At 37.1% G+C, this 23870-nt stretch overlaps 3 protein-coding genes across 3 annotated transcripts; 1 reads left to right on the forward strand and 2 right to left on the reverse strand.

Moving 5' to 3' along the window:
- On the reverse strand, positions 1–2152 carry LOC121739872 (KIF-binding protein). The gene is made up of 2 exons (XM_042132463.1): positions 1125–2152; positions 1–968 (listed from the first exon to the last, which is right to left on the reverse strand). Exons 1-2 carry the CDS (start codon positions 2086–2088, stop codon positions 130–132), a joined length of 1803 nt encoding a protein of 600 aa, XP_041988397.1. The 5' UTR covers positions 2089–2152; the 3' UTR covers positions 1–129.
- Positions 2153–3593: 1441 nt separating this feature from the next.
- Positions 3594–6412, reverse strand: LOC121739874 (mesoderm induction early response protein 1). Its single transcript, XM_042132465.1, has one exon. It carries the CDS (start codon positions 6195–6197, stop codon positions 5013–5015), a length of 1185 nt encoding a protein of 394 aa, XP_041988399.1. The 5' UTR covers positions 6198–6412; the 3' UTR covers positions 3594–5012.
- Positions 6413–7538: 1126 nt separating this feature from the next.
- LOC121739873 (transmembrane protein 87A) lies at positions 7539–23771 on the forward strand. Its single transcript, XM_042132464.1, has 13 exons — positions 7539–7879; positions 8257–8435; positions 8531–8591; positions 8666–8760; positions 9104–9283; positions 9506–9652; positions 11965–12140; positions 12677–12784; positions 13299–13395; positions 15434–15555; positions 17338–17458; positions 17997–18147; positions 22428–23771. Exons 2-13 carry the CDS (start codon positions 8340–8342, stop codon positions 22649–22651), a joined length of 1578 nt encoding a protein of 525 aa, XP_041988398.1. The 5' UTR covers positions 7539–7879; positions 8257–8339; the 3' UTR covers positions 22652–23771.
- The last annotated feature ends 99 nt before the right edge of the window (positions 23772–23870 follow it).

The raw sequence follows: 23870 nt of genomic DNA on the forward strand, positions 1-23870 counted from the left end.
TTGACTATTCTTCCGTAGAAAGAAACTGTTTCTATGGTGACCATGCTACGCATTCTGGTCACAACATTTTTACTGATGAAATGCATACAGAGAACATCAGATAAATCAACTGTCATCTTACAAGACACATTATTGATTTGGAGATGTTGCAATCTCTCGTTCAAGCTTCTTCATTTTAATTTCCAGAATATTCACCATCTCTTGACACAAGGTGTATTCTTCTTTCATCATCAAAGCTGCATCTTTGTCCTTTGCACAAATATCAACAACAGATTTGTAGGAGAGATAACTTTTCCTTATGTGATCCTGCTGAATAACTTTATCCAATGCAATTCTCTTCATACTGTTCCTACCTATAAAAGCATAAGCACTTATGACAGGTCTTATAACATCATGTTCTAATTTTTCTGGCATTTGACCATTCTTATCCTTGAGAGAATCTAAGAAGTTTGTGTAATTTTCGATACTCTTTTCACACAGTAAATTGATTTTCTTCAGTAGATGTGGGGTGGGTTTCTCTTTTGATTTGTTTAGTTTCTCCAGCTTTATTGACAGTATATCAGAATAAATTTCACCAAGTTCATACCACAGCTGTCTAAAGTATTCTAGATAGTACTGAGGGTTCACTTCTTTGATGAGATCCTCGAGCATGTCAATTCTTCTTTTGTGCATCTTTGCTCTTCTTTCATCGTCCTCTTCAAAGAAAGCCAAGTAGGAGTATGATTGAGAACTGTCTTGCACTAGCTCAATGTGATCACATGCTAAGGAATCCAACTTATAATAGGCTTTAGCCTTCTCTAACCAACCTTGGCAGCACAAGAACACTTCACGGGCATCTTGGTAAGTGAGTAGAAACTTATCAACAATTTTTGCTTCATATTTGGAAACATCCAAATCGGGAAATACTAAATTTTTAACATCTCCCCCACAAATATTTTCGTTATCCTCCAACTGCATGTTCGACATATCTGTAACATATATAATATTATTCTTATTTTAATTTATTGTATAAGCCATACATGCATATTATACAGTGTAATGCTTTGAAAACAAATAAATACCTTACATTGGATGTAATCGTTACATATTTTAATATTAAGTACAATATAAAAAAAATTAACTACCTGTACTAGCATCTTCTATGTTTTCTTCATCTGACATCAACCTAGTTTTAGAAGCTGTCATGAGGAGAAGACAGTACTTTACCCAGCACCTGGCTACGTCTGCTGACCTGTGATTAAATGTTTCCTTTTTAGCCAAGAAAACTTCATCTTCAATTTCAGTTTCCATCAACTTAGTTTCATATTGATCTAGTACTGTAGAAGCTGCAGACAAGTGATGCCTAGATTGAAAGAAGCCATTATGTTCTGCAAAATATTGTGATAAAGTGGCCGAATTCAGTGCCCAGTCAATTGGCTCATAATCGGAGTATTGGAGTTGCCTCCTCAATGTCACGTGACAATATATAGCTGATTTCAAATTTTCTTTTAAAGAGCCGTACACCTGAGCCAAATAATATAACGTAAGTGTGTGAGCCTTCTCTAGCAACATAAAGTCTCCAGTTACGGCTTCGCCAACATTGTGTATGATTTGTTCTATAGGCAAAGGCATTTGCAGTGTACATTTGAAGTTTTCATATAACTCTTTTGCTTTTAGTAAAAATGACTTAGCTTTTTCGGGTTCATCCCGATTTGACCAAAGGATGCCTAAATTGTTTTGGATATTTATAATGGTGATCACAATTTCAGGTTTCATGGCATTTGGAGCGAGCAACTCTTCGGCTTCCTTTAAAATTTGTTCACTCGCACTTAGCTCCTCTGTTTCCATGTTTATAATGCCAATATTCAATAGGACTATGCCTAACATGGCATCAAGTTTAACACTGTCTAGTCCATTGTCGTAATTAGCAACTTTTGATAATGCCTCGCGCATATTATTGAGTAGGTCTTTAGCCTTGTATTTCGATAAATACGGTTCGTTTTCGGGGTCATTCTTGCTGTCTTCATCCAGCAACTTACGTATTCTGCCATAATTTTCTTTAAAATCGTTAATAACTTCTTTTGCAGACATATCTGTTGTTACTATCATAGTGACCACTAAAAGTTCACGTTAAAAGTACACAATCGATTACTTAATTACTTTATTGTATTTGTATAGATGTTAAAATTATTTTTGAAAAATATTAAAATACGAGTTACGAGTAATTCTTCTTCTTCTTCTTTTTATTATGGCGGCCTCAGTGAGTTGCCAATGTCAGATTGATTCGGCTTTTCGGGGATTTTGCTCAGGTCTGGTGAAGGAACAAGGTACGGTACGGTATAGACCTCAGTATATAGACCAATGTAGGTTTTGAGACAACATTTAGGGTGCCAATATACGCATATTTACAGACTTACCGAGGTGAACTTACTATACTAATTGGACGTACTCACGTATCACGTAACACGTTTGAGTAAGCGCTTGTGCGATGTAGGAGACGACACGGCGCCATCTATTATGAATTTTTAGAACTTAATTTCCAACAAATTTACGCATTTTCACCCTCTTATAACCCTTTTTCCAGTTAAAAAGTAGCCTATGTCCTATCTCAGGCTTTAGACTATCTGTGTACAAAATTTCATTACAATCGGTTCGGTAGTTTTGGCGTGAAAGCGAGACAGACAGACAGAGATATTTTCGCATTTATAATATTAATAATTAATTAATAGTAAAGATAGTAATAGATGACTCTATGATAATAAAATAAAGCACACAACAATTTGCAGAAAAGGCCTTTTATTTGTGACTTAAAAGTTCCACAATCCACACAATGTTGTTCTGTAAAATTTGAATGTCTAATCAAATGTTTACTTAGGAACCACCAAAATATTTTCAGGAGTAAAAAATGTTGCTTTTATTAGGACTGAGCCCATTGAGACGGGCCGTGCCGGGGCTCAGCGTGCCGAGGCTCATCACAAAAATCCGCCTCCATACAATTTGTATGGAATCGGATGCGCGTATCGCACACTGTGTCGGGGCGCAGCGGATTTCCGTCAATGCGACAAGGCCCGGCAAGGCCCGACAAACCCGCTGCGCGCCGGCAACAGTGTAACCACACTTCACATAGATTTCCACTTTTTGGTAGATTTGAGGTCAAATGAATGACGATTTAGTAGTCCAAAATTTTTTGTAAATTTTAATAGAAGATCTATATTATATAAATATAACAAATATTATAAAAAATTAAAATGCATAATGAAGACAGTCCTTAGATAAACATTTTAGTTTTACATATTTTAGTTTCAACCACGTAGTTTCAACAACATTTTGATTAATAAAGGTAGATTTTCGGTAGAAGCTAAAACACGGTCTAGAAGATTTAAGTAGAATATACTCAACGTTTTTGATATATCGAGTCACAAGTGATTTAAGAGTGGTCACACTGGAGCTATCTAAAATACTCAAAATCCGTCAATGCGATGCGGCCCGGCCCGGCAATAGTGTGCTATAGGCATTTTGCGCTGCGCTGAGCCCCGATCCGCCCCGGCACGCGCCGACAAACTGTGCGCGTACCTATTCTCATAATAAAATTAAGTATTACACTATCATAATAAAATTAAGTATTCAGAGTTATTATTAGCAAATAAATTAATGTCTTACCCTAGCTTTAGCTTTATTTTAACATATTATCTTTTTATAATATTAGAATGAATAGATCACTTTGTTTCTGAAAATATGGACAAAATATTATAATGTGATTCTGTTTTCCTTAATTGCAAACCATGCTATAGCTCGAACCTAGGAGAGGAGACACAGAACTTCAAAACATTTTTATGACTTTCAGTGCCATATCTCAATATTTACCCATGGTCGTTTTAATAAACATAAATGCCACTTATATTCACATTTTTATAGCAGGAATATTTTAACAGATTTGTTATTACTAATAAAATTATACCTAATATTCAAAATTAAGATAGAAAAGAAGTACTTAAAAATATAAGATATATAAATAGATAGAAAAATGGCTTAGAATTACTCATATTATGTAAATACACGATAATATTACGTCAGATATAGTTAAAACTAAAAATCTAAACTAAATTTATATTTAAAAGGTTACATCAACTTTTAAGTTAGCTTTACAACTAAAATACTGTACTACACGGCCATTATGGAACATAATATTATACTGCTTTACACTAGGAATAATAAAAACTAATGCTAAGTACTCACATACAGTTTTGCTCGATAGTGTAACTGTGTCAACTCTTACTCGTGTCGAGTAAGCTAGATGGAAATTTGATTTTTTAAATTCCATCAAGCCGGCTTTATGCGAGCCTTTGAGTTGTAATTTTTGTGGTCCACACAATCATTTTTACTCAATTTGGAGTATCTACTATTGAGTAATACCGATAGTGAGTATTGACCATTAGGCATAGGTACATACAAAGCTATTGCGGTTAAGGTAAAACATTGTGATTTGTATTTGACAAAGTATCTCATTTTTTACCAAAGTTTTATGAATTGAATACCTTTAACTGAATTTTCCAGCCCTTTATGTGTCCTACAGTTTGTCAAAAATTAGAATCCTCATTCATATTAATTGTAACATTCAATTTTGAATTCATATTGTTTACTCATAAATCAAAATTCATGAAATATAACAACCTGTCTTATCCATTATATTATGTCGAATGCCTCTATTTATATATATTTACATTGCACTATTTACTACTTTAAGATATGAGGTCAAATTTATAAAAATATATTTATAAATAATATGTTTAAAAGAAATCACTTTGCTTACATTTACCATTCTTTAGATGTGTCTTTTCACTAGGCACAACCAACAACCAGTAATCATAGGATTTGAACAATTCTATGTTAGCTCATAGACTAAGCAAAATATAGGTTAGCTTCAGATTTTTCATTATGAATGAAGGCTTCCTATTGAAAAAACACTTTTATTTAGTATAATATCAAAAGCACTCATGCCATTCTGTATTTTGACATGACCTAAAATGCTTGTATTAGGAAATTGTTTCTGGTTCAGGTTCCTCATTAACATTTTTTCTTGGAGGAGAAGTATGAGAATTTAACTGGGAAAACACTTCCTTCTCACCAAGAGCTAATGGATCGGGCTGTGAACATACCATCATAGGTGAGACCATCATAGTCGGTGACACAGGCCTGACCATACTCGGCCCTGTTACTTCTTGTTCCTCTAAGAACCTATCCATATAATCCGTGTGGCCAGGATGAAGGGTGTACTTTTTCTTTTCTAAACGAGTTTTATTGGCAAATATATCATGTCTCTCAGTTTTCTTCCAAATATAATAAAATTGTACTAATTCACCTACTGACCGAGTTCTTACCTTCTGTTGGTGTATTTGGTGGAAATCTTTGCCGTGCATTTTTATTCCACTTTCAAAATTCCTACATTCCTCTTCTGACCACACACTGGCATGGGAAGGTGCTTGAGCAGAAATTCTCCGCCTTCTGAGAGCTTCTTCAACATTGTGTCCACACTGTTGCAGTAAAAATAAGGCTTCCTCGTCATCACGCAGTTGCCTACCTCTTGGTACAGCATCTACACCAGTTCCAGAATTCATAGCACAGATTGTTCTCATGTATTCTTCAATTTCTTTCTCATCAAGTACACTGGGGTTCCAAAGCAATTTGTCTTCATTCTCATAAGGTAAGGCATCATCATAGCTACAAAGCCCCTCAGGAATCCCTGCTTGGTAATCGCTACCGACCATGATAGTTTTTTTCCAATCATCTTCATCTGGACTATAGTCATAGTCATCTTCTTCTTCTGAAGGAGGTCTAGAGCCAGATCTCAAACAACGCGTCGCTTCAGGGCTCGTAGTTTCTGTGTATAACTGTTGGAGAGCAGACTCCGTTTTACCATTTTCTTCTGGAACCACTTCTGGCTGTTCTTCTTGTACTACTTTATCCATTTTCTTGTTGTAACCGTATAATGCGAGTAGTTCTTCTAAAGGCATATCACCTTCTCGTTGTAGGCTATTGAGTTCTGCCTTGGGATCCTGATGCTCACCAGCAGCCAAGGCTTCTTCTTCATCTAATGTTCTCTCGTCATCGAAGTCATTTACCATCATATCAATAGTAGGTTCGAAGAGAGATTTATCGTTGCCCACATCCATGCTGGCATCGTGTTCATTTACTGTGGCTACCAGCGCACACTCTGACATGACTACCACCAAGATCTATGAAAAAGTAACTGCTTAAACATGACAACTGATGCACTCGTACACATTTATTTGCCGTAGGATAACTTCTAAGAATCTTTACAGTGAGAAATTATGCACTTTATTAGCTGTTTTTTGTGAATATTATAACCAACAAAACAAAAATATTTTGACACGGAACCAAACCATCTCTACTCCATTCCTAAATTTTGTTGCCATATTCCAATTTGTTTTGCGCCTATGGTTTTGCGTATATTTAATTTTCATAAATGGTAATAAGCATATTTTGTTTCATAAAATAAATTTTGAAAATCGTTTTGTAAATTGTAATTTGTACATAGCTATGTTACCAAGATGTATTAATATTAGTATATAAATCTATATATATAAAAATCAATTGATGTTCGTTAGTCTCGCTAAAACTCGAGAACGGCTGAACGGATTTATCTTATCTTGGTCTTGAATTATTCGTGGAGGTCTAGGGAAGGTTTAAAAGGTGAGAAAAATTCGAATAATTGCCGGGAAAATCCTCAAAACAGCATTTTTCTATTTCCCATACAAACGTTTTCTAAATAAAATGGAGAGTCAATTTGTAATTTATTACCGCTGCATAAAGTTCAAATTCGCGTGCGCGTTGGTGGACCTAATATCGCGTTCTGAAACTCAACAAAAGTGAAAGTGAATCGCGAACGCGACAAAATTGCATAGTCTCAAAATACATAGTACATAAATAAACACAATTTTAGCTAACTTCAGTTGTTACTCTGTCCGATTATTTTTTTATTTTAGCTAACTTAAGTTGTTACTCTGTCCGATTATTTTTTTAATAAGACTATATAGAAATCGAAAGATAAATCAATAATAATAAAGACAAATTAAATCATAAATCTTAAGTTAAATTCTGAACGTAATATAATAAAATCGTAGGAAAGTCAATTCTTTATATTGAATATTTTTGTACAATAAATAATACTTGGGATGTGATCTACTATGCTAACGCGGACGAAGTCGCGGGTAACAGCTAGTTATAAATAAGTCTATGATTAATATTATGATCATAAACCTTTTTTTTTTTTTTTTTTGTTAATTCGTCCCGGTCGGGACAGGCAAAGGTGATCATAAACCTCATATAAGTCTATGATTATGATTAATTATATGGGTTAAATGTCAAGTCGTAAACAGTTGTCGTTGCCATGGCATGACATGATTTGGACATGCGCAATAACTAGGTTTTCCGTTTTGCAGCGAATGCGCAAAAAATTACGCTGACGAACACGGCCAATATATATGTCGCAGGTGGATTGTATATTTAGCCGTATTACATTACGGCTAGCCGTTTTGTAATGCAGCGTGTCGAGTGTCGACGATTAGCCGGATTGAATGCGGCTGAATAAAAATCCGCCGGAATGTATTCGGCGCTATACGTCATTCAATACAGCTAGCCGTAATGTAACAAAGCGAGATACTAGTCGCCTTTTTGTCAGTTTTAGTTCCTTTTCTTAACACTCGTAGTGCTGCCCGTGTCATAACAAAAACAATGGCGTTGGATATGAAATGTGTGGTGCGAAATTGCGGTGCATTAAACAAAGGAAACAGTGAATTTAATAACAATTTACAGTTGCAATTAAATAATTTTATTCTTCTCAATGTGTAACAGTAAAAAAACCATGGACCGAGTTTTAGAGGTAATAATGGAGATCAAAACTGCTAAAGTGGCTATGGATTCTATTTCCAAGAAATTGTCATTTACAATGATGTTATATACGAAGCGAATGCCGCGTCCTGCTCTAACAACGTCATTTCACGTTTGTAAGAGTAGGATGCCACATTCTCGTACGATTGTTTGAGTTTCAAAACCGTTTCGTGGTATGGGCCCAGACTCTTTCGCAATAAATCGTAATAAAAAACATGGCATTGACAAATGACATCTGTAATTGTCATTATCAATTGACATTTCACATTTGACAGTTGTCAGTTGCATTGTCTTGTCAAACATGTACCTCTGATTTACTAAAAAAATTGATAAAATATCCTAAAATTGGGGTTTTTATCGCTATTTCAGTTTGTGAAAGGTTAATTATGTTATGTGTTGTAAAATTTTTGAAGTAGTTTACTTAAGTACCTTAAAACTATAAGCTGTGTAAAATGCCGCATACTGTGTTTTTGGTGTTGGTTACGTTGTTTAGATTGGCTTCGTCTAGTTTTTCCGACGTTGGGAAATGGGATTTGCCGCTTAATGGGGTAAGTTTTAAGAAGGATCAAGAAGCAACTGACTAGTGAGGTACAATAGTTCTTAATTTGCATACAGATTTATTGATACCCAAACTTCTTTACAGGAAAGCTGTAACTTCACACTGGCTAAATCACTTTTTAAAGACTCAAAGTTGATTGTGGCAAGTAAGTAGCATGATATTTTGGTCAAACGTTTGATAAAAGGTCAGCTAAATATAAAATAAATTTATTGTTTTCAGTGCATTGTGATGTCACAGTGCCTACAAATATAACGGTGGCATATTCATGGAGGCAAACTCCATGTTCACCAGATTACTTTCATTACTTTGAAAAGGTATAATTTTGCATAAATACATTAATATGTTTAAGAAATAATAATATGTTTACAACTTTACAAGGCCTATCCTGTTTTGTCAAGTTACTGTAAAAAGTTATGAATCACCAAGGATAAAGAGTATTAAATGGACATGAGCAAATTTAGTATGGACCACTGCCATAAATGTATAAAGATTATTTTTTTCTTCTAGTTCTGTTAATTTGTCTTAATCCTAAAAGTAAAATGTATTGTAAAATTTCTATGTGAAATAGAAGTTTTATTATGCTAACTATTCTATTTTATACTATACCTATATACCTAACTATTTTCTATGTTATAACATTTCATCAATTATTTTCAGAGAATCGTGGATTGTTCAAATGTGGTTGAAAGACCATTTTATGAAAGCAACTATAGCACTGCTCAAGTTATTAATGTAGTGGAAACGCACACATGTAATAGTAAAAATATAATATATTTTTATAGTAATAAGAGTCCAAGTGGAGGTGATGCCAAGAGTTATGAAGCAGTTATTCAAGCTGTGAGTAACATATTATTAATTGAATTACTTAGTTGTCAATTTATTTTATTTATTTACTAGTTGACGAAGGAATATAATATTTAGAAACTCATATGTCTGTGCAAAGGGATAAAGATGCCCCAAGCAATAAATTGTAAAATGAATTATGAATTTTATACTAATATCAACAATACTGTCTCCAGTTTTACATATAAGATAAAAAGTATAGTTTTATTTTTTCAGAAAGCTCCTCTCCTCACAGTGGAGAGGGAAGGTGTTTATATGTTGACAATGGGAGTTCGGAGTAATGTGAAATTTCAAGTGTCTTTAAACATAGAAATGGTTTCACCTTCGGGATATTTATCAGCTGCTATATGGCCACTGTTACCTGTAAGATATTTTTTTTTTAACTCTATTTCATTGGCCATGGGCGATGGACGACCGTAGTTGCTTTCCATCAAGTGACCGTTTGCTCATTTGCCCCCTTGTTTAATAAAAAAAATTAAAAAAGTCAGTTTCACCACTAAAAAGCCTACTGTGCACATTGGGCTAACGCCTTGAGGGCAGCGTATTGGGCCAATAAGTAGGGTATGTAATGTAGTTGCCAACTTGTAGGCTTTGTAGCCAAGTAGGGCTCTTTAGTCTTTAGTCTTTACATTGGCCCAATAAGGCAGGCATAATGTTCTTAACAGAGCGAGACAGTACTTCAGTCCGGACCAACGCCTACAACTCTACAAGGCGCAGGTTCAGCCTCATATGGAATATTGTTCTCACCTCTGGGCTGGGGCGCCAAAATACCAACTGCTCCCTCTGGATCGTATCCAACGAAGGGCCGCTCGAATTGTAGACTGCCATAGTGTTTCAAACAGCTTGGACCCTTTGGAATTACGCTGAGATGTAGCTTCACTCTGCATCCTCTATCAGTTGTATCACGGGGAGTGCTCTGAGGAATTGTTGGGAATCATACCACCTGCAACTTTTCGCCATAGTCCCACGCGAAAAATATACCATCCTCAACACCTTCATGAGTGGCAGTCTTCCACAGTGCGTTTCTCGCGTAACTTTCTGCCGCACACTGTAAAACTCTGGAATAAACTGTCACCGGCAGTATTTCCAGACCTATACGACCTGCAAACCTTCAAGAAAAGAGTGTATTCCCTCTTAAAAGGCCGGCAAAGCACCTGCAGCTCTTCTGATGTTGCGAGTGTCAATGGGCGACGGTAGTTACTTTCCATCAGGCGACCCTTTTGCTTGTTTGCCCCCTTATTTCATAAAAAAAAAAGTTTATGAAATAACATGGTTGGCAGACAAGGACCAAACATTTTCCGTAGCCAAATGGCAAAAAACGGAACCCTTATAGATTCGTCATGTCTGTCTGTCTGTCTGTCTGTCTGTCTGTCCCTCCGTATGTCACAGCCACTTTTCTCCTAAACTATAAGAGCTATACTATTGAAACTTGGTAAGTAAATGTAGTCTGTAAACCGTTTTAAAATTGTGGTACAAAAATGGAAATTTTTTAAAAAATTTTGGGGGTCCCAATAGATACAACTGAAACAAAATAATTTTTTTTTTCATCTAATCTATGCGTGTGGGGTATCTATGGATTAGTCTTAAAAAATCATATTGAGGTTTCTAATATATTTTTTTTCGAACCTGAACAGTTTGAAAGAGAGACTCTTCCAAAGTGGTAAAATGTGTCCCCCCCCCTCTAACTTCTAAAGTAGGGGCATGATAAGTCTAAAAAAAATATATGATGTACTACAAAAACTAGCAACGAAAATTAGTTAGAACGAGATCTAGCCAGTAGTTTTTTTTTATACGTTATAAATGGTAAACCTTAATTTAACTTTCATTAAATCAACTGAAATATCGAAATAAATCAAAAACCTCTTAATTTCATAAAAATAAACCTTATTGCTGCTGCGGAACCCTTCATGGGCGAGTCCAACTCGCACTTGGCCGGTTTTTAGGGTTCTGTAGCCAAATGGCAAAAACGGAACCCTTACAGATTTGTCATGTCTGTCTGTCTGTCCGTCTGTCCGTCGGTCCGTCGGTCCGTCCGTATGTCACAGCCACTTTTCTCCGAAACTGTAAGATCTATATTATTCAAACTTGGTAAGTAGATGTAGTCTGTGAACCGCTTTAAGATTTTGATACAAAAATGGAAAAATTATTAAAATTTTAGGGGTCCCCATAGATACAACTGAAACAAAAAAAAATTTTTTTCACCTAACCTATGCGTGTGGGGTATCTATAGATAGGTCTTCAAAAATCATAATTATTGAGGTTTCTAATATAATATTTTATCCCCCCTTCTAACTTCTAAAGTAGTATGATAACTTCTAAAGTAATATAGTAAGATAAGTATGATAAGTCTAAAAAAAAAATATGATGTACACTACAAAAACTACCAACGAAAATTGGTTCGAACGAGATCTAGCCAGTAGTTTTTTTATACGTCATAAATGGTAAACCTTAATTTAGCTTTCAATAAATCAACTGAAATATGAAAATAAATCAAAAACCTCTAAATTTCATAAAAATAAATCTTATTGCTGCTGCGGAACCCTTCATGGGCAAGTCCAACTCGCACTTGGCCGGGTTTTTAATTTTTATAATATCATTATCTGTATACATAAACAGTTTTTTTGGCTGGGTGGTTATAATAATAAAATGTATTTAAACCACTAATTTTGCTACAGTTCTTTGGAGTGATGTGTGGAGTGTACACAGCGCTGTGTATGTGTTGGCTGATCGTATGTGCACTGCAATGGCGGGACCTGCTTAGAATACAATACTGGATCGGCGGGGTAGCTCTGCTCGGAATGATCGAGAGCGCAACTTATTATGGAGTTTATTCTTCTATCAATAGGACAGGGTAAGTTAAGTTTCTCATGTAACTATATTAAAACTACTATTTTCACCAACCTTAAAGGCCGCGCTACACTGAAATGGCAGCGGCGAGGCGAGCACTTTCAGTGTCATATGATTTTAAACTTTATTTTCATTATTGTAATACATAGTACCGCTTGAGAAGTCTAAAAAGTTATGAAATAATATTTACTGACTTTCAAGTTTTAATTATTCCTGTAAAGTAATATTTTAGTCCATAATTATTGTTGTGTGTCGGGACTTTTGCATTTTGTATCGCCAAGTCGCTGATTGTCTCCAATTAAATAATTATACACTTTTCTTGCACTTATTCCACTTTATTTTAATATATTTATTACAAAATTGTTAAATACACGACCGGTTTCGAAAAAATCATCATCAGGTGTCTCGATTCGGTTCGCTGTGAACTGATTGTCTCGATTCGGTTCGCTGTGAACTGACCCTTATACTATTATGTCATGTATAATGTGAAAAAAACATTTCAAAACTATTCATAGTATACTGATTTAATTATTTTTTCAGGTTGTTCAATTCTGAAGCATACATGTTTGCGGAGTGGGTTTCAGTCGCAAAGCGAGCTCTCGCACGAATGCTAGTCATTATTGTATCACTGGGCTTTGGAATAGTTAAGTACGTAAATTATAAATGTCTTGAATTACCTATATTAACGTATTATTAAACCAGTTACTTCAATAACATTGTAAAGTGCAAAGTGATTTGATTGCAATCGAAAATTTGAAAATGCCAAGTATATTTAATACTATCGAATTGGTAACCTCTCTTTTTAAGTTTCTATTATATCCAAAAGGTAATAACGGGACACTGTTACTGATACTTTGTTCCGATTTTTGAAACGAAGTTCTTTATCGCGCGTTGCGAAAGGGGGCTAGACGGAAAAAGTTGTAACAACACTTTTTGACCGACACTTATTTTAGTACCTGCGAAGTAGGGGCAGAGGGCGTTGATGTGGTGATGACGTCAACTGGCGGGAAATTTAAAATTCTACCATTCCTCTATGGCGGGAAATTTTAATTGTTTTAGCTGGGTGGGGTGTTTTTTTATAACTTCGTTCCATCCGGGTGTCCCTTGACACCTCTCAAGTTTTTTTAAAATTAAAATCGGCTAAAATATAAAAAATGCACAGGCCTCGTCTGGGCCCCGCACTGCAGCGGGTGGTCGGCGCGGGCGGCGCATGGGGCGCGCTGGCCGCTCTCGAGGCGTGGCTGCGACTACACCACAAGGTAGTGTTGGTAAAAATACCATTAGCAATAATAATTAATTGTTAAATGCCCATTAGCAATAATTAAATTAATCGTACTTGCTAAAAAATACGATTGCTAATATTATCGTGCGTAGCAATAATCTGCGATCATGATAAAAAATTCACGTCCGCGCTGTTACGCACTGCGGCGCTATCTGTTAATGAATTGCTATTTTTCGCTCGATGCGAAATAATACTCGACGTGAGCGGTGCGATGTACGAGGGCTGCTATTTATGTATCCGGAATTAAAAAAAGAAACAAACATATATCATTTAATATGGTTTTATTGCTTTTCAAAATATTCGCCGCAATGATCGACACACTTTTGCATACGCTGGAACCAATTTTCATAGCACTTTTTCCATTCTGATTGAGGTATCTCCAAAACGTGCATTTTGAACGCATCAACAGCCTCTTCGCGGCTCGAAAAACGTTGACCACGTAATTTGTTCTTCGCGTATGGAATTAAAAAGAAATCTTTAGGTGCCAAATCAGGGCTGTACGGCGGATGACCAGTCAATTCGATCTTTTGACCCTCCAAAAACTGAGTTGTTTCAGCTGAGGTGTGACAGCTAGCATTGTCGTGATGTAATATGATTCTGCGTTGTTGGTTGTCCTTTCTTATTTCTTCAAAGACTTCTGGTAAACAAATGGTCGTATACCATTCAGAATTAACCGTTTTACGATTCTCTAATGGCACTGTAGCCACATGTCCATTAATTCCAAAAAAACAGGCGACCATTTGCTTCAAAGTACTTTTTGCACGAGTAACTTTTGTTGGTTTCGGCACATCTTGGAACACCCACACCGTTGACTGTTGTTTAGTTTCGAGGTCATATGCATAGATCCAAGATTCATCACCTGTGTAGATATTATAAACGGCTTTTGACGTACCACGGTTGTATTTTTTTATCATTTTTTTGCACCAATCGACACGAGCACGTTTTTAATCGATTGTCAAGTTGTGCGGAATCCAACGCGAACATATTTTTTTTACAGCCAAGTGTAATATCTTATGTATGCTCGTCATACTTATGCCTAAGGACGCCTCTATCTCGCGATATGTAACATGACGATCACGCATTATTAGTTCCCGCACAGCATCTATATTTTGTGGGACAACAGCTGTTTTTGGGCGACCTTCTTTATTTTCATCCGTGAGCATAGACCGCCCACGATTAAACTCACTGTACCAGTGATAAACAGTGGTTTTTGATGGTGCTTCATCTCCAAAAGTTGCGGTGAGTTGAATAAAGCACTGTTGTTGATTTAGCCCACGCCGAAAATCGTAGTAAATCATTGCACGAAAATGTTCACGCGTTAAATCCATGGCAAATGAAGACACGCAATTTTCAAAATGACGCCACAATGGAAAAATAATTGACAGTCACATGAAACAAAATGTATTCTTCAACCAAAGAGTTCTATTTTCAAATGTTGTAATTACTTTTTAAATATTGTTCTTGTAAGTGGCCAGTTCCGGATACATAAATAGCAGCCCTCGTAGAACCGATAATTCACGATGCCGCTTTTTTAGAAAATAGCAAAGCAATAACACGCATGGGCGCCGGCAGAACGTGCCAGGTGGTGCACTTGCACCCCTTGGGAATGTCGGGATCAACAGGAATTATTGAAATAGAAAGCCGTGTGTAACCCTATTACCATGCCGTACAAAGATAGTTCGTAATGTTTCGGTACTAAAATATGTATTCTGTTGACGTTAATAGACATTAAAGAAAAGAAAGAACTGAACTAAAATCTGGACCCCTTGGAAATTATTTCTACCGGCGCCTATGATAACACGTAAAGTGCGACAAGTCACAAGACTTTTTAAGAATGTGGGCGGGAGCGCTGCTGGCGGGAGAACTGTCAAAAATTACGTTTTTGTAAGACGGCAGTGTTAGTTACTTTTTTGCCACGTTCATATTTTAACATGCTAATTTTGATGTCACAGCATACTACAGCTTGATAAGGCTTTAATATAGAAAATAGCATTAATTTCCATTACTACCGCCAGGCTGAAGACTCCAACAGGGATCTGCTACTGACCCAAGCACCGCTGTCGCTGCTTGACAGCGCCATCTGTTGGTGGCTGTTTGTGTCACTCGCGCACACTATGAGGACACTACAGTTGCGAAGGTTTGAACTTTGAATATATTTTTTTGGTCCCTTATATGGGACCTCTTGTTCCCCCTTCATTGAGAAGGGACAATTGTTTACTTTATTTTTTTTTTACTACTTTACATTGTTTGATTCAACTTTGAATATTGTTTGCTACTAGTTATTGATTGTTTTTTTTTTTCAGGATAAAAAGTATCCTATGTCCTTTATCGGGACTCAACGTATAGCTTGGCAAAAAAGAGTGCGTTTTAAATGATGCTTTTCTTTTATCAGAGGCAACCCTACACTACATTTAAACAGGTGTTTTTTTTTTTACTTTTAACACAGTATTTACGAGAATTGATAAGTAATGTAATGTTGCCATATATAAAAACTTTTAGTCCCAGCTATCGGACACTTTTTTGCAAAGCTGTACCTTTTTAAATGGGGAAATGCTTTGCGCTGACGCATCCCCGACGGATCTTCATAATATATTACATCCTAATCTGTTCTGCGGTTTTACGCGTGAAGACACTTTCACATTTATAGTATCAGTATGGACTAAACTTTTTTTTTTGTGGACACCTTGACTTTCTAATGCTTCCCATATTTTAGCGTGTTTGAGTGAGTCAAACGCCTTATTATAATCTACAAAGAACTATGGCAAGCTTTAGGGAAGGCCTATGCTGAAAGCAAGTCAATCTTTGTGTAACTGGTGTCAATAATTAAAAAACAATATGTTGTAACGTTAATAAGTAAGATTGTCAAACAAATAACAATAACTTAATAGTAATCTACATGCAAATGAAACAAATAACACTGTTTTACTGCTTTATTTTTCACTTCATAAAGATCACAACCTCTGCAAGTTCTTTGCGGTCTGCCACTCACTAAAAGCTGGTTCTCACTTTTTCAAAGAAACTGTAACATCCTGCAATGGCTTAAGTGTGGTCCTAAACTTGTTGAAGCACTTGGAAGTCGTCGTACTGGCAGGCGACGTGATAGTTGTTGCAGATGTTTCGCAACAACACAGCACAGGTGTTAATTGTTGTTTTTCTTGTCAATGTGTTAAACTCGTCACAAACAGCTCCTTATTCAACCCTTGTAATGGGTTTTAAACTCAGAGTCAGACAGTTCCAGCGTCTGGGCTCGGTCGAGATTGCGAGGTCTTATTTAGCTGTATTTCTGGCTACATCTCTTGTTTCTCCTTCAAGAATGTCTTCTAATATGAGCACTGTATGCGCCAATGTTATAAAAATACGTTTTACAGTTTAAACATTGACGCAAAACACCACTAACCTCTCAGCGATAAACAAGCAATCGGTAAAAAATCACCTTTGTTGTGATCGCTATTTGAATTTTGACAGTTCAAATTGCTCGCCGATCGCGATCGCATTGCTGTTAAAAGCCTTACGTGATACGAAATAAATTTCAAAAGTGTGGAGATTTAGCGATTGTAATGCAATTATAGTTCCTTGATTGTTCGGCAGAGGGAGTACTGTCGATCGATTGCTATAGTATTGTTTTTGCTGATACATATTACGAAATTGCGATTTTTGCACAATTTTTGCTATCGTTTTGCTTTCGCGAGATATGTGATAGCCCTGCCGGATGGAACGAAGTTCCTTTCGATTAATTAGTGAAGGAATTGTAATAAAATTTATTTAAACGTCCGGTAGATGTCGCTGTTTATTCTCAAAAACGCCATCTAGTTGACGCCCAGGAATACTTTCTTGGATGCATAGGAATAGTATAGTATCGTATATTATAACTTCGTTCCAATATTATCCGCTAGCTCACGAACAAATTCTCGTTTTACAGAAACACAATCAAGCTGTCCCTGTACCGTCACTTCACGAACACGCTGATATTCGCCGTCATAGCGTCCGTTATATTCATGCTCTACTCGCTCAAGTCCTACAGAATATTGTTCTGTATCACTGTAAGTATATTTTGTTATTTTAGCCTGTAAATTGCTAGATTATTTCAGAGAGACCCAGATACTTAAATATTTTCTTTATTCCTTATGCCAGAAGTTATAGCTTCTGTGATGTTTGTCTAATCTTCTTTTAAATAATTATTAAGATTTAAGTGTGTGAGAATCAAGTCCCAGCTGTCATATTATTATTTTTCGGTACCATTAATTAAACGAAATCAGAATATTTTAAAAAACTTAAGAAGTGTCAAGGGATGTAGTTATAAAAACGCCATCTAGTTGACGCATAGGAATACTAACAACGACACTTTTGTAGAATTGTAATAAAATTTATTGAAACGTCCGGTAGATGTCGCTGTTTATTCTCAAAAACGCCGTCTAGTTGACGTTGCCAAGGAATACTATCAACGCCCTCTGCTCCTACAGCGCAAGAACTAATAAAAATGTATCGTTACAACTTTTTCTGTCTAGCCTCCTTTCGCAACGCGCGATAAGGACCTTCGTTCCAAAAAAAAATATAATTAACCCTTTTGCTTTCTTCCAGGAGTGGAAGGAAGTATGGATGGACGAAGCGTACTGGCACATTCTGTTCGCCGGTGTTCTGACTGTGATCATGGTGCTGTGGCGGCCAACCAACAACAACCAGAGATACGCGTTTACGCCGCTACTCGACAACGCCGAAGACGACGACGACGGTAAGGCCACGGTCCACAGGATGTAGAAAAACAAGTGATAATACCACAGCGTAATAAAGATACAGTGAGACAACACGTTTGAGTCGCGCGAAATGCCGCTTTTGTGTAGGTATTCGTCATTGCTGCAGGGTTGTCACAATAATGTGTTTTATTATAATCTGTTCTACATTTTGTGTATTCGTAGTATGTGTATTTAGAGTAAATAAATAAAACAAAAATATATATATATTAGCTCGTCTGTCAAGCGCCCAAAATGAGCGTCTTACTCTAAGGCTGCATCCCCATCAGACACGGCGCGGCGCCGGCACCGTGTTACGGCACGACGCCGTCACCGTGATACGGTACGGCGCCGCACCGTGTCACGGTGCCGCGTACGGTGCGTCCCTATTCAGTCGATATTTGCGCTCGAACGAGAGTGCTTGTCTGGATAATGGATATGGATCGCGAAAAAATTATTCTCTTGTTGTTACTAAGACGAAGATTGAAAAAGAAACCGAGGAAATTTTATCTATTATTTATTATAGATAAAATTTCCTTGGTATACATGACAATATTTGCATTACGCGACTTTGATATGTATTTTCATATTATGCCTCGTTTAAGTTTGGATACAAATTTTGTTCGGAAGTTTCACCAGAATAGGGGCGCGCGGTGCACCGTACACGGCACCGTGTCACGGTGCGGCGCCGTACCGTATCACGGTGGCGGCGTCGTGCCGTAACACGGTGGCGGCGCCGTGCCGCGTCTGATGGGGACGCAGCCTAAGACTATTTATTTAAAATATTTTCGAAAATGATTTGACAGTTCGTGACAGATGAAAAGATATAGAAGTATTAATGAAGAGTTTTATTATAAAAAATACAAAAGCTCAGGGCTCGCATGATATATTATATCAATTGATATATATATCGGATATATACATATATCATGTTATATGTATATCAATTATCAATTGATATAGTGTGTAACAAAAATATTAAATAAGTGATAATACTTTAGGGTGTGTACGGGTTCCTTGTAGAGAGTTTAGATTGGGAAAGTGCAGCGGTGAAAGACAAATTTTTTTGTCACTTTTGTATTGGCAAGGGCCCGAGCGTCACGAGTTTCCCCATACAAAAGTGACAACGAACAGGTACACACATTAAAGTATTATCACTTATTTTTGTTAAATCCTGTATACCAAAATTAATATTTATATTTAAAAATGTACAATAATATTTTGAATGTAAAAAAACTTACATCAAGTCATAGTCTAAATACACAAGTCTTATTTTCCGAGAGTTTCACAAGCCTAGGTCATCAAAAACTTGCTATTTGACACGACATTAACTAATCATAGCTGTCGACGCGGCTTGTAATACGGCCTTTACACTCGCGCTTCGTCCCTCGCCTCGTGGCTCGCCTCGTCCCTCGTGCGAGGCTCGTGTTGATCGATGGTTAATAAGTTGCCTGTTTACACTTGCGGGCCGAGTTCAGTCGTCTTTGAGCTAGCAATAATGGACTCGGACGTCGAAGTTTTAGCAGCAACAATTTTGTGAATACTGGGCTTATACTGCTACGTCACTAATTTAAATAAAAGGAAAGAAAGTAGGGTCCCAAATGATTCGTTTTTTTTTAAAATAGTTCTATGAACTTAAATGTTTCCTCTTGTGACCAATCCATTATACGATGCGTTTTTGTGTTTGCGTATTTAAAACTAAACACAACCTGCGCGGCGGCTGCACGATGTAGAAGCCAGAATAAAGCGGGAGGGCGAATGTAAACACCCACTCGCGTGCGACGCGAGGTCCTTTGACTCGTGCCCCAAAAACCGCCCCGGACGCGAGCGCCGCGAGGGACGAGACGAGGGACGAGGCGAGCCACGAGCGTCTGTTCACACTTGTACCTCGCCCCTCGCCTCCTCCCTCGCCTCGCGACTCGTACGCGAATGTAAATGGGCTATCACTAAGGCTTATGACACCCACGTGACCCCCTGTTTTTCGGAAGAAAATTCCTTGTTATTAATTATTATACTATTGTTATACCATTTATACCATGTGTCAAATTAATTCGACTGATGAAATTAATACACTTTTTTTTCTTCTGGTTATAAAGAAAAGTCTAAAGTAAAAAACTACTGGCTAGATCTCGTTCGAACCAATTTTCGTTGGTAGTTTTTGTAGTAATGTACATCATATATTTTTTTTAGACTTATCATACCTAGACTATACTATACTACATATTAAGTTAGAGAGGGGGGAGGGGGGGGGGGGGGGGGGGGGCACACATTTTACCACTTTGGAAGAGTCTCTCTCGCATCTGCATGATATTAGAAACTTTAATATGATTTTTGAAGACCTATCCATAAATACCCCACACGCATAGGTTAGATGAAAAAAAAATTTTGTTTCAGTTGTATCTATGGGGACCCCAAAAATTTTTAATAATTTTTCCATTCTTGTATCAAAATCTTAAAGCGGTTCACAGACCACATCTACTTACCAAGTTTCAATCGTATAGCTCTTATAGTTTCGGAGAAAAGTGGCTGTGACATACGGACGGACAGACAGACAGACATGACGAATCTATAAGGGTTCCATTTTTTGCCATTTCACTACGGAACCCTAAAAAAAACTATAAAGAATGTGGATCTCGGAGTTTTACTATGTTTATATAGCTATCAACTATAGTATTTTGAAAGAAAAACGCGGTGAAACAAAATTGAGCTTTTTATCACACTATGCACTGTGTACTGGCAGTATGATACCGCCTACCTTTGATAAGATGTGGTCACTTTCAAAGGCTGGATAAACATCTGTTTAATTTGACCATTATCCTCATGCGTCATTATTATTGCTAATTTGGAGTAGTTGTTATTTTACTACTCTGAAGTATTTAGTGAGTATAATATTTTACTGTGCCTTCTTAAATACATACTAATAAAATATCTTCCACTAAGACACGAGGCTCTTTAGCATTATATTTTAGTTGTAGTATTAATAATTACTAGTTTTTAATTTTGTAAATTAGGTCATAACTCATATTACGGCGAAGCTTAAAGGAAGGATAATTAAGTAATGATTTGGTGGTCTGTGTATGTAGTGTGTACATGATAGTGTAATATCTAAACTACTCATCCGGTTTTATGAGTATACTATAAATAGATGAAATAGATCACTATCTGACATGTTGAAAAAACCTATAATAATATGTTATAGGGTAAATGACAAGTGATTGGACAGTACCAGTCATTGGACAAAGTTATACAGGGTGAACATGACTACTGATTGGACAGTAGGTACTAGTCATTGGACAGAGCACAAAAACACAATATTTATTAAAGTTGCTTTAAAAACTGTCCGTTTTTAAAGTTATAGAACACCTGATTTTAAAGAAAAACAGGTAGTTTTTAACAAATGCCGGCGCCCATGGACCATCGCAACATCAGAAGAGCTGCAGGTGCGTTGCCGGCCTTTTAAGAGGGAATACGCTCTTTTCTTGAAGGTTTGCAGGTCGTATAGGTCCGGAAATACTGCTGGTGACAGTTCGTTCCAGAGTTTTACAGTGCGCGGCAGAAAGTTACGCGAAAAACGCACTGTGGAAGACTGCCACTCATCAAGGTGCTGAGGATGGTATGTTTTTCGCGTGGGACGATGGCGAAAAGTTGCAGGTGGTATGATTCCGAACAATTCCTCAGAGCACTCCCCGTGATACAACCGATAGAGGATGCAGAGTGAAGCTACATCTCGGCGTAATTTGGAATTATGCCGAGATGTAGCTTCACTCTGTCTGGGGTCCAAGCTGTTTGAATCACTATGGCAGTCAACAATTCGAGCGGCCCTTCGTTGGATACGATCCAGAGGGAGCAGTTGGTATTTTGGCGCCCCTGCCCAGAGGTGAGAAAAATATTCCACATGAGGCTGAACCTGCGCCTTGTAGAGTTGTAGGCGTTGGTCCGGACTGAAGTACTGTCTCGCTCTGTTAAGAACACCAAGCTTCTTCGAGGCTAATTTGGCCTTACCCTCAAGATGATATCGGAACTGGACTTCGCTCGATATGTTGACGCCAAGTATCTCAATGCTAGGGGACATGGTTAAAGATGTGCCCTCGAAACGAGGATATACGACCATTGGTGACTTTTTACCGACCTTAATAAATATAGAGATTTTGTGCTCTGTCCAATGACTACTACTGTCCAAGCACTAGTCAGTTCACCCTATATAACTTTTTTTATTTGTAATAGAGTTAATAATATTCTTAGTTAAATTACAGTTTTTAACTCTCGATTATTCTCTTTGCAGAGGAAGAAGAGCAATTCGTGAACGACGCGTACGGCGTTAAGATGCGTGGTACTAGTATAAGCGAAAACGATTCGTCACGCGACAGAGAACCGGAACCGAATACCACGTCTCTGGACTCCGACCTCCGATGGGTGGAGGAAAATATCCCGACGAGCACACTGCCTCTACTAGACTCGGACGAAGAAATTATAAACACAAAGTTCGAAGTATCCAAAATGCAATAATCAGTATTAGACACTGATCTGAATAATTACAGTTAAGTCCGGTTGGGGTATGAAGAGAAATAAGTTGTTTGCTTGTCTCTTTCACTCGCACATGCAAATATTCGTGCGTGCAAAAGATCTCGTTTTAATTATCATGGTGTGAGCTAGACTCCAATATTTGTGTGTGAGAAAGAGACAAGCAGCTCGGACAATGGCCGAATTTCGGTCTATCCGGCGACCGGACTATTCTATCTTTTTTATTGGGGACCTGAAATAAGGGGAGGAGTTAAAAGTTCGGCCCGTAAGTGCGACGCAGATGTGAACGCAGACCGTGCGTTGCGGACTACGTCCGTATGTATAATGGGCCTCGAACAACAGGGATGTTACTTAGTGATGAATAAAATATTTTTGCAAATTACATTCTAATATTGCTGTATAAAGTCAAACAAAGGTGAGAAACAGATTTACGTTATCGTGATTGAGAGATGGGCAATATTTTTACGAAAATATAAAATATTGCCAACCTTTATCTCGAATGCAGGTGGTTAGTGCAGGTAATTCATGATTAGGAGAAATGAAAGGACTTGCAATAATCAGTCACTGTCCACACACGCTTTCTGCACTAATCACTAATCAAAGTGAATACAGGCCTTAAATGTTGTTTATTTAGTGAACACGTCTTGTACTTCCGTGGCGGCGCGGCGTCTGCGTCGCAGTTTAACGGGCCTTAATTTTTGACGTAAATCTTTTGAGTAGATTATATTTTCTAAAGAAACACAAGAAAGGATGCTGTAAAATTTAATAAAAACATGCAGTAAAATTGTTACATTAGCTGTTTCTGCCCCTCCAGCAAGTTATGGAAGACTAGCTCAAACTTTTATTAGCCTTACCGTACCTCTTTCATTACCTATTTATATTTTATAGCTGCTTTATGTTGTAAACGCATGATAGTATAATAATTGCTTGTAACGGTAGTCGTGATGTAAATATTTGATTTCCATTTGTCGATCATGACTTTTATTTTGTAAATGTCGATGCTTTTGCTTTACTTAGAAAGTAAGTTTAGAGCTTTTTCTCTATGGTAAAGTCATCCCACACAAATTACAACGCGAAGCAAATATACATATTATTTATTTTGAGATTGTTGTATGTACTATCAGAGAAGTTGATTCCTAGACAGATGGGGAATCTACGTAGTTTGGTCGCGTTACGTCAAACCCAGCCGTCAGATCACAATTTA

This window comes from Aricia agestis, chromosome 2 (genome assembly GCF_905147365.1).
Source record: "Aricia agestis chromosome 2, ilAriAges1.1, whole genome shotgun sequence".
NCBI classification, from domain to species: Eukaryota; Metazoa; Arthropoda; class Insecta; order Lepidoptera; family Lycaenidae; genus Aricia; species Aricia agestis.

Excerpts from the sequence above, each read along its gene's own strand:
- LOC121739872 (XM_042132463.1), bottom strand. The coding sequence starts at position 2,088 with ATGATAGTAACAACAGATATGTCTGCAAAAGAAGTTATTAACGATTTT. Across the intron at positions 969-1,124 it reads CATAGAAGATGCTAGTACAG|ATATGTCGAACATGCAGTTG; the intron begins GTAGTTAATTTT and ends TATATGTTACAG.
- LOC121739874 (XM_042132465.1), bottom strand. The coding sequence starts at position 6,197 with ATGTCAGAGTGTGCGCTGGTAGCCACAGTAAATGAACACGATGCCAGC.
- LOC121739873 (XM_042132464.1), top strand. The coding sequence starts at position 8,340 with ATGCCGCATACTGTGTTTTTGGTGTTGGTTACGTTGTTTAGATTGGCT. Across the intron at positions 12,785-13,298 it reads CTGGGCTTTGGAATAGTTAA|GCCTCGTCTGGGCCCCGCAC; the intron begins GTACGTAAATTA and ends AAAAATGCACAG. Across the intron at positions 13,396-15,433 it reads GGCTGCGACTACACCACAAG|GCTGAAGACTCCAACAGGGA; the intron begins GTAGTGTTGGTA and ends TACTACCGCCAG.